This window comes from Cibotium barometz, chromosome 31, assembly GCF_041138505.1.
Source record: "Cibotium barometz isolate CiBa-2024 chromosome 31, ASM4113850v1, whole genome shotgun sequence".
Lineage (NCBI taxonomy): Eukaryota > Viridiplantae > Streptophyta > Polypodiopsida > Cyatheales > Cibotiaceae > Cibotium > Cibotium barometz.
In genome coordinates, this window is record NC_141076.1 from 38,625,372 (window position 1) to 38,636,980 (window position 11,609).

The 11,609-nt window shown below is 36.1% G+C and overlaps 1 protein-coding gene across 1 annotated transcript; it reads left to right on the forward strand.

Moving 5' to 3' along the window:
- Positions 1 to 6,601: 6,601 nt before the first annotated feature.
- On the forward strand, positions 6,602 to 8,985 carry LOC147620841 (expansin-A11-like). The gene is made up of 3 exons (XM_086825468.1): positions 6,602 to 6,887; positions 7,358 to 7,655; positions 8,548 to 8,985. The coding sequence occupies exons 1-3, from the start codon at positions 6,743 to 6,745 to the stop codon at positions 8,849 to 8,851; spliced, it is 747 nt and encodes a 248-aa protein (XP_086681594.1). The 5' UTR covers positions 6,602 to 6,742; the 3' UTR covers positions 8,852 to 8,985.
- Positions 8,986 to 11,609: the final 2,624 nt, after the last annotated feature.

Here is an 11,609-nt window from a genome sequence, read left to right on the forward strand (position 1 = left end):
ACATATTCTAAGTAGTGCATGGCCTATGATGCAATAAGGTTGGTGAGAAAGTATTGGGAAACAATTGTACTTGATGCTCCAATAATTGTGTAAAGGATAAGAATTTTCCTTGGAATTTGTTACTCATACATACTGTATGATAGTAAAATCTTTATAGTACATGAGCAGGTGTATCATTACAAGTCTTCAAGGAAATTTAACTAGCTGATACATTATTAGGTTCATGTCTCCCAACTTGAGAGGTGGTTTGGCCTAGCTTTTGATTTTTACACGTTAAACATGAGTCATAGGAAATTTGATTAGTTGTGGCCTCGTGTCTCCCAACTTGAGAGGTGGTTTGGCCTAGCTTTTGGATTTTTCTATAGTTTCTTGGAATTGATTGAAGGTGACTATGGGTTTTAATCGTAATTAATAGTGTTTATGCAAGAGATTAAGTATTTTTGATTTATTTTGGTTGATTTTGCATGCTCTAGTCTATCAATTTTAGGTGAATTAGAATCTTAATTTTACTTTTCAAGTTGTTTCTTTATTTAATGTAATAAAATCAATGCCTTTTAGGCTTCAAAATAATGTAAAACACAAGCAAATAAGAGTCTTCCCTTTCCAAGTATATAGAATTACCTAATCTAATAAGCTTCAAAGCAAATTAAAAAACAATAAATCTACTAACATATCCAAGGCTCCAAAATCGTATAATTTTTTGGAGTGTAATCTCCTAATCATTATTGAGAAATATTTAGTAATCATAATATCTTGTAATGGATAGAAAAATAGACCTAAATATTATAGGCTAGTCCTTGGATTAGTGGCACAAAATGTGTTCAAGTCAAAATCTTACCTTCTCTAGTCGAAACAAGTGTCATTTGGTTATTTGCCATAGAGGTGCATGTGTAATTTTACTTATGGGTGCACTAGCATTCAAGCCATCTCTTCACTCTATGGGTTACATCAAAATGATTCCATGACTATGGGGGTGAAGAAACAGCTCTGTTTATCTGGATGAAGTCAAGAAGAGAAAATTCTTCTTGGTGAGAGGAGGTTAGTGAAGAAGCCCATGGGAGGGAGGTGTCCATCAAATATGACACATTCTATAGTTTACCAAAGGTAAGCTACACAATTCATTGTCAATTAAAGTTTATTAAGAGTTGTAATCTTTGAACAAACATTATATGTCTTTTGATGTTGCTTAGAATGACACTCAAATTGACAAAGATTGTCCTTAAGTTTAAGAAAAAGAACTCCTCTGAGTTTGAAATGGAATTGAAGGCACACCAAATTATGAAAATCACCTCAAATGTGATCCGTTCTTTCTCTATTGTCACACCAAGGCTCTTCTTACCTTGAGTAAATTTTAAAGGAGGCTATTTCATGATCACTTTGAGGCTTGTTGCACAAGGCAAGATGTATAATTTCGGATAGAAGGGAGATAATTTTTTCTATGGTATATTTTACAAGATTTTATTGATGATAGTTATAATTAATCTACTAAGTGATGGTTGTTAATGGAACACCAGGGGAAAAAAGAATTCAAAAGATACTTGTATGTGCTTGTGGGTTCTAATAGGTAGGGTAGAGTTTGCACAAGTGAGAGATGTGGAGAAGGTGACTGATAGTCCCACACATACTTTAGTGTAACACAAGTCCTTAACTACCGACCTTGACTTAGATAGACGTAATTTAGCAATTAAGGACCTACCATAACTCTTTCTTTCTTATGAACTTTTGAATCTCATGTTTCATATGACATAGTTTAACAATTAAGAACCTACTACAACTCTTCCTCTCTTATTCACTTTGGAATCTCATGTTTCGTGCAACATTGGTATCATATAATGTCATGTATTATGATCCATGTCAAGAAAATGTTCAATAGAGATAAGTGTTATAAAATGTGAATTAGACAAATAGCACTCTTTTTTAAAGGACTTTTAACCACATTGCACTTTGGAATAAGCGAGCATTTAGACCTTCTACAATTAATTAAACAATATATAGTGAGTGGATTGATACACTATTTTTCCCAAGCCTTATTTATTTAACCTTATTACAATCTTTGTATCATATCTTAGACCTTCCTTTTTCCTATCCTTTGCAAAAAAATCATAGGAGTATTTAAAACAAAGTCAAATATTGTAAAAATTACAAGTCCAAACAACAAACCCCTATGTGCTCTTGTCAAATAAATGCACAACAAACATATGGAATCATAGTCACAGTAATCACTCCTTATCTTTTAGCATTAAAGCTTCACGCATAAGTCTATTAAGTGGGCTCTTTGTTTCTTTTCTTTTTGCAATAATCACTCCTTATCTTTCTAGCATTAAAGTTTCACTTGTAAGCCTATTCAGTGGGCTCTTTCCTTTTTGAAACTACAAGTATCCCTTTCTAGGATTAACCTTTCATGTGTAACTCTATTAAGTGGGTTCTTTGTTTCTCACACACACACGCACACACACACACACACACACCCATGCACATATGCACATGCATGTGTGCTTATGTGAACGTGCACACACAATGGTCTTGTCACACACAAATGTACGGCAAATGTATGGAACTATAGTCACAATAATCACTCCATATCTGTCGAGCATTAAAGTTTCATTTGTAATTCTATTATGTGGTCTCTTTGTTTCTTTTTTTTTTTAGTCCTTTTTGAAACTACAAGTATCCCTTTCTAGGATTAACCTTTCATGTGTAACTCTATTAAGTGGGTTCTTTATTTCTCTTCTTTTCTACTCCTTTTTGAAACTACAAGTCTCTCTCTCTCTCTCTCTCTCTCTCACACACACACACGCACACACACACACACACCCATGCACATATGCACATACATATGTTCTTGCATGCGTGCACACACACACACCCATGCACATGCATATGTTCTTGCATGCGTGCACACACACACACCCATGCACATGCATATGTTCTTGCATGCGCACACACACACCCATGCACATGCATATGTTCTTTCATGCACACACACACACACACCCATGCACATATACAGATGCATGTGTGCTTGCATGAATGTGCACACACATACACACATAGATGGTGTTTTTTAAGTATTCTCCAAGGAATGACTTCTTAAAGAGAACTATTATTTAATTATCTTCATTTTTAAAATCTTCTATCTCTTTTCCCCCTCACAACACACACATGTACATGTCTATGCATATGTGTGTGTGTGTGTGTGTGTACTTTCTTTGAGTTCAGAATTATTTATCTTGTATAACTTTATGGATAATACGCTGATATTTATGATTAAATTTTACATAATTTATGTTTGAGAATTCAAATTCTATATAAGAACAACTAAAAATAAATAAATTTATGATGAAGATATTTAGGCTAGCAATCAAGGCAATCTAGAGACCTATACTGAAGATGTTTAGAAGTACTAGTAGTTCACTATCCAATTAATAGTGAGTTCTTAATAGTAAATGCAAATAATAATGTGTGTGTGTGTGTGTGTGTGTGTGTGCATACAGGTGTATGCGTGTGTGTGCACGTGCATGTGTGTATACATGTGTTTTTTATGATTTTTAAATATTATCACCATTTAAAAATCTCTCTAAGAAGATAAAATGCCTAAGGCACTATATAAATATAGTTTTGTGACCTTTTAACTCTTGAAAAAGTTAAATGTTATTGTTGGATTATGATAGCTAAATAAAAAGTTACAATAGGAGACATAATTAATTTGTTGTTCAAATGGTATTCACTTTAGAATATGAAACAATTCAAATATTTGATGTATGCCACAAGCTTCAAAGCTTAAAATTTATAATCAAATAGAGTCCTTCATGACTAGTCTATTTGCAAAACTTATGCTTCTTCATTTCACAATCCCAAAGAAAGTATAATATTTCATCCCATGATGATTTACATGTGCGAAAGTGATAAATATTTTAGAATATACAAGCAATTTGATCTATATTTTATTAGCGCAATAAATGGTTCCATGCTATGATTTAAGTCATTCTTTAACCAATAATTTATTTTTAGAACAAATTCCAACAAATTAGACTTCAAAATAAGAATCTCATGTGTATTAAATGTTATTGATTATTTTAAGAAAGATCTGCACTATAATGGCCCTCGAATATGACTTGGTGTTTACTTGTATTCCCCCCCTCGTTTTAAGAAAGATCTGCACTATAATGGCCCTCCATGACTTGGTGTCTATTTGTAATTTTTTGACTAATTTTTGGAACTTAGTAGGTAGTTTGGATAATACCAATAGTCATAAATATAAGTGTCAAAAAGACTTTTGTCTTTGAGATTTGTGATCTATCTTTGAAGGATTCTCAAAAGTGTATTGAATGATGCTACATGATTCATTTTTGATCCCTTTCAAAAGCATCCGACTATCTTCTATGATGTAATTTGGGTAGATTCTGCATGCTTTCTTGAGATTTTTCAAATCAAGCTAAATATATATTTCATACGAGCATGAGCTTAAGGCCATGCACACTAAAAACAATTCCCAAAGTGTTGTTATTAAGATTTACATTTCAAAGTATCACCATTGACAAAAAAATGTTTTAATACTATGCATGCAACAAATTTATTTCTCCATCAATTATAATGCTTGTATAAGGCCACTGTACCAACATAATTTACTATTAGATTTGGTGTTACTTGCTACTACGTCCTTAAGACATTTCACCTCCTAGACCTAGGCTACTTACAAATTTTGATGGGAATGAAAAGAGCAAGATCAACACGCAATATTGTTCACTCAGCTTTCCCATTCTCTACACATGATGTGATCATCTTCAATATAAACATGTATTTCCACATATGCCTAATCACCCCTAGTGTCTGTAATTCTTTGATATGAAATAAGAGAATAGTCTAAGGAAAGTTCTTATGCCTATGCCCCTAAAAAGGAGAGATGCTAAGCGTATTAGAGTGAATAACCTATGTTGGATACTAGATCTCATGGTGTAACCATGAGATGTTAGTATGCCTACACCATCTCATGGTTACATGCACCTTAATAACCCGTGTTGGATACTAAATCTCATTGTGTAACCATGAGATGTTAGTATGCCTACACCATCTCATGGTTACATGCACCATCTCATGGTGTAACGAACCATGAAATGGTGTCTATAATGCTTTGATATGAAATAAAAGAATAGTCTAAGGAGAGTTCTTATGCCTATACCCCTAAAAAGGAGAGATGTTAAGACTATTAGAGTGAATAGCTTGTGTTGGATACTAAATCTCATGGTGTAACCAATACTAAGTTAAAACTTGGAGGACTCTATGCACACTTTTTTGCCTTCACATAACTTCAATAGAGAGTAAAAAGCACTATTTTACATTATGCAACATGCATCTTATTTAAACTATCACATGTAGATTGTTCCTGAAGATTTTTGTGCAAGATCATTTTCTTAGGATTCATTAGTTTAGGAAGCAATAGTTCATGATTCACATGATCAGATTCTAAGATAAAACCTACAAAGGGATTGACATGTTGAAAAAGATTTAAGAGAACATGCTCCCTTGTCTTTTTACCCAACTAGTTAATTGGGTTAAGTCAGAATAACATAATTCTTCAAGGACATTGGAGGGGTGTTTCAACTTTTGCACTCTCATCCTAAACGAGTCCTAAACTACTATAGTGCTCATGATTTCATTTGCTTGTATCGGTCCCATATGTCACCTTTGGATCTCGCAATCCTGAACTGATGGAGTGCTTATGATTTGATTTGTTTGTATCGGTCCCATATGCCTTATTTTGCATGCTTGGAAATTAATCTCTCTCTCTCTCTCTCTCTCTCTCTCTCTCACACACACACACACACACACACACACACACACACACATTCTCATGATCACACACTCACATATTCTCATGACCACAGACACAAGGACACCCTAAAATAAAAAAGAGGTTGCTCTAAAGGTTCTCGATTACCAAGATGTGCTCTAGGGGTCATGCCGTGCTTTGGCATCCTCGTGATTAGCACCAAGAAGGCATTTGAAGGTCTTTAAGTTGGACCGACTCTTGTATATTATTCTCTTGAGAAGGACCAACTTCCCCAACAACCGCCCCCCCTTGGGCAGTTTGATCTATGGGGTACCCACCAAACGAAAGGGAGTAAAAATGATGGTATTGAAAGGAGACCACCGTTGAGGTCTCCACCAAACACAAAGGAAAAGGATGGATGGTAATTGAAAAAGCAGCTATGGTGTGCTTTTCAAAAGGCGATGGGCTAGTGGCTGCAGTTTTCAATCTATGCTTGTTTGAGGCTAAGTGCAGATTGTTGTTTGAGGATTTCTTTCGGCGGGTCGACCAACCTTTAAAACACACATGCACAACAAGGTTGGCAGATATCGGCTTTCATGATAAAATGGGACGGAATAATAATTGCACCTTAGTATCCTCCCTTTTACATTACTCTAGCTCTAACTCAGTACAGAGCTTATATCTCGTGTTCTAGGCACTCCCTTCTTATGAATGCATCTGCCTCAAAAGCTGAGCACAACATGCTTTGTATTGCCACTTTTGTCTCAATCTATGCAGTCGAAAACCGAATCAATCCCCCTCCTCTCATTGCCCTTATACTCTCGAATCCCCCCTTAATGATTATCCAGTTCTGTCTGTGTAAGTCCTAGCTTTTAGTACACCACCCTCGTGTCCTTCATGCTCTCAATATTCTGTTAAAATCAACGACAGCCTCTTGTATACCTGTGACTCTGTTTTTTTTATCAAGAGCAGATGGGTGGATTTGTACTTTTTCTGCACCTTTTACTTGTGTTTGGGTTCTTCCCTGTTGTTCTGTCAAGGTACCATGGATGGGGTGCATGGATAGGCAATGCTCATGCTACTTATTATGGTGGTAGTGATGCCTCGGGCACAAACGGTAAATTTAAATCTCGTCGAAGTGCTCTCTAAGGTTTAGCAAAGAAAATCGTAATAATTTTATATGTCTAAATGCACTCTAATTAGCTTTGGGAAAAAAATGATGGTGATTTTGTTAACATTTTCTGAATAACCATTGGCAAGAAATGGTAGTTTAATTACACTCTCATCCGCCACAATGGCAGTAATTTTACGAGCAAATTAAAACGATAATATTTTTCACTGAAAGTGTACTCTAAGCTTCAGCTAAAATGGCAGTAATAATCGCCCATGTAGAATATGCAGTTCTGGTAGTCTCATCAAAATGCTCTCTGAACCTTAGGTCTAATAACCATTTACATTTTGTATTGCTATCTGTGTTTACTGCTTTGGGTTACAACCGTTATACTTAATTTGCAATAAGTATAAATTAGTACTAAAGTAGTAGATGATTGTGCTAACGGTTGTGCTAAGTATTAATACGTGTGGTAGACGGAGCTTGTGGCTATGGAAACCAGATCTCGCAATACGGTGCTGTAACGACGGCGCTGAGTACTCCGTTGTTCAAAGGCGGCGACACGTGCGGGGCCTGCTATCAAGTGAGGTGCTGGCGAGATGCAGGCTGCTTGCCTGGGAGGCCGGTCCTCACAGTTACCGCTACAAATCTGTGCCCTCCTGGCAGCAATGGAGGATGGTGCGATCCACCCAAATCCCATTTCGATCTCTCCCAACCTGCCTTCTCCCGCATTGCTAAAATCCCCTTTGGCCACGTACCAATAATCTACAGACGGTGAGTACCTAAATTTGTAACCTAGTCCTACCTCCAATCATCATGGACACATTCTATCTTATTCTTGCCTCCAATTAAGATAAACGGTAAAAGGTCCAGTAGCTTTATTAATTTCTTTTTCTCTTTTCTTTTTTTTTTCATTCTCCCTCTTGTAGAATGAGGGGGAGGGGAATCAAACCTGTGTTGGTAAGTCGTCGCCTCCTTATCCACTCAGCTATTGTCTCCACCCCTCACCCTCGTTGACCTTAAGTCAATGTGAAACACACACACTTCTCTTTCACCCTCTTGTAGCATCAGGGGGAGGGGAATCAAACCCGTGCCTGGGAAACGGTTGCCTCCTTATCTACCTTAGTCTAATGTCCCTACTTTCATTAGAATGGTAAAGCCAATGTAAAATTTAAAACTCTTACCTAGAATTAAAATGATCCGTAGAAGGTGGTAGTTTAACTAACCTCAATAAAGATTCCTTGGTATACCCAAAGTGGAAGCCTATTCTTGATCCAATTATTAGAGGCATTTTAACATTTTAAATTTAGTACAGTCACCCTACTTTTTTTGTAGTATAAAGACAATTGACAAACTTATCCTTAGTTGATAGATTTAAAGTTGTAGAATTATTCGACTGCATAGTTTCCCAAGAAATGATTTGCATTGATGATGAGTAACTGTTATAATCTCTAGTTCAAATTAAAAACGTTTTGTCCTAAATTGGTTCTTAAATCTATATTTGCTTAGGATACATCTACATAAATTCAACCATTTTCTTATCCCTTAGAAAAAAAACCTTTCACTCTTTCCTTATCTTTTTTTCAATAAATTATAGGATTGGAGATGCATGTTCGATTGTGTAACCATTAAATCAATGAAATAATTGAGTCACTTTGATTTACAGGGTCCAATGTGCAAGAAATGGAGGTGTGCTCTTTACTATCAATGGACACACTTTCTTCAACTTGGTGCTTGTGACAAATGTTGGTGGTGCAGGTGATGTTGTCTCTGTGTCTATTAAAGGCTCTTCAACTGGTTGGATGCGAATGGAACGCAATTGGGGTCAGAATTGGCAAAATGGTGCCAATCTCAATGGCCAAATCCTCTCATTTCAAGTGACAACTAGTGATGGAAAAATGATGACCTCATACAACATAGTGCCTAATCGATGGCAATTTGGACAAACCTTTGTTGGAAGACAATTCTAGAAGCAAACTTGAAAGCACTTATAAAACTAAAAAAATCAACTTGTTTTTTTTAACCATTGTAAATCTCATAAATTGATACATAAGATTTGTATGGATGAAAACATATTAATGGAAACCATAAATCAAGATATAATACAAAGCTTCGCATTCCCGAAAAGCCTCAATAAGTTTGTGTGCTTAAGTTGGAATACCAATGGCCATGTCGGTGTGTGTGTGTGTGTGTGTGTGTGTGTGTGTGTGTGTGTGTGTGTAGGCATTGGGTAAATATAGACTACAAAAAGGGCCCTTCAAGATTACTTTTTAATGAACTTTTGGTAAACTTTAGACCAATGGAAGGGGGTGGATGGGGGAAGGACACATTCTATCCACTAGCTTTAGGGCCTAATGGAGGGGTGTTTATTGCTTTACTCTAGCTTTGTCCCCCCAAAAACCCTAATCATATCACCTTTTTTATCTAGTAGCCCTACTAGTTCCATTATGGATCACATCCACCTTTTTCTCATCCCTTGGGCCCCACAACATCTGCTTAGCCAAAAAGTAACCCTAAAATATTAAAATTTTAGCATCCCTCAAACAATTCCATTTTAGCTTCAAGAAGTAATAATCACTCTCTACCTACTAAATATTAAAATTTTAGTTTCCCTCAAGGAATTCCATTTTAGCTTCAAGAAATGATAATCACTCTCTACCTACTAAATATTTCCTATAGGCTCTCTAAGATCTTCTCTATTCGTCTTGCACACTTCTAGCCTCCTTATTCCTCTTCTACATCTATTCAAGTAACTTTATCCTCCTCTAAGACAATTCTTAGGCATGCCAAGTGCTAGTAGGACCCTAATGACTCCATCTTTGAGTATCTTCTTTCCTATATCCTCCTCCACTATACAACACAAACCCCCCTTAATGATTCCCATTTCTATTGCTACAAGCGTTGTTACATACGTCGCTACTAAGCATTGTGTGTGTGGCACTTATAGCAACAAATAGGCATCGCATGCATTGCTTAAGCGACACCTTCTACATGGTATAAACAATGCCTTTGCATGGCATAAACGACGCCTGCTACATGGGCAACGCATAAAGACGGTTCATTAAAAAATAAATATTCCATCGTGTATGTGATGATGGATAATGCTTAAGCGATGTCCAATGTCTCTTTTACCCGATTAAAGATTGGCACAATAGTGTGATGGTTCTCTCTGTCTTTCTCACATATACACATTACAATACTCCTCTCTCCTTCTCTCACAAATACATACAATATTAAAGTACTCCTTCTCTCTCTCTCTCTCTCTCTCTCTCTCTCTCTCTCTCTCTCTCTCTCTCTCTCTCTCTCTCTCTCTCTCTCATTGCATTGACCACATTAAATAAATCTCTCTCTCTCAGCTCCAACACACAAGTGAGAAAAGATCAGTTTAATATAGCAAATTATAACACATAATTATACTTTAATAATTTACATTTGTGCATAAAGTTGAACAAAAATAAAATCTCATGTAAATATATGTAAGCATACAAGAGTACAAAGAATATAAAGTGATCAATTATTTGTAAATGGTAAAATATGATGAGTACAAATGGTTGAATGTGAGGCCGGCACAGTCTACCTAATCCTATACAAATGTTGTGGGTAATAGTATAACTATGTACAATGCCTCCAAATACAAAAGGAGGAGGAGAGTCATCTAGTCTCCATGGTTTGTACCCTCATTATCATCAGGATCATCATCCTGCCGACGTAGGCTGCCCCGTCTCCACGTAGATCTGTGCCCAATGGCATGCTATCTATTTAGCTCTGTCATGTCCTCAGATCGTTGTGCAACTCCTACGGTTTTAAAAACTTAATTAGCTAATGTTTAAATACTTTAATCAGAAGTAGAATGTAATTTAATTGAGATTACTTACAAAAGTAGTTGGTGGAGGTATCTGGGTCCTCAGATGTCTACTATAACCCTGATAGGTGGCTGTCTCATCTCTTCAGGAGTGGGCTATTATTTAAAGAACACATGAGTTATCGGTTGATATAAAAAACATATGATACACACCTATATGCATGTATAATATCAAATGTAAACATTCTAATAATTACTTACAAAAGTTACAATAAATCCCTTCTTATCCATCCTATTAAGACGTGATGTATGCCCAGCTTGTAGCCTAGCTCGTGCTACATCCTATAGATATACATTTGGAATCAAAAAAACATGTATACATAGAACAAAGATTTAAGATAGGTACTAGCACATAGCTAGAGAGTAAATATTGCATACCTTTTACTGATCCCAATGTGGCATGAGTCGCAGTTCCTACCAAAATACCCTCCATGACTAAGGATACATACTAGTGGGATGGATAATCTCTGCACTGAGCAATAACTTCTACACATTTCCAAGTCACATCCAAGAAGTTAGAATAAAAAATTAATGCATGTGTCAACAACTATTAGAGCTGTGAAACACTTGCCCATTAAGTCATAAAATTTCATGTCATGTAGACATAGATTGTAGTAAACAATGAGTCTAAATATAGATTACAACTATGTTGAGATGTCAAGCTCAACATGAGTTGACACTTATGATATGCTTGGGTGATTGTTTCCACCACTTACATCACTGGCGTGTTTGGTAGGATGCTGGCATGATAGATCTTCTCCATCAATTCTACAACTGGACTAGACTAGCTACTAGTCTACCACTGAGTTATGGCATACTTATCTTGCTAGCTCACTCACTTAGCATATTCACATTATGGACCTCAT

What these genes read in the sequence shown, in the direction of transcription:
- LOC147620841 (XM_086825468.1), top strand. Translation starts at nt 6,743, where the DNA reads ATGGGTGGATTTGTACTTTTTCTGCACCTTTTACTTGTGTTTGGGTTC. An exon ending in TGATGCCTCGGGCACAAACG is followed by an intron (nt 6,888 to 7,357) that starts GTAAATTTAAAT and finishes TACGTGTGGTAG; the next exon opens with ACGGAGCTTGTGGCTATGGA. An exon ending in GTACCAATAATCTACAGACG is followed by an intron (nt 7,656 to 8,547) that starts GTGAGTACCTAA and finishes TTTGATTTACAG; the next exon opens with GGTCCAATGTGCAAGAAATG.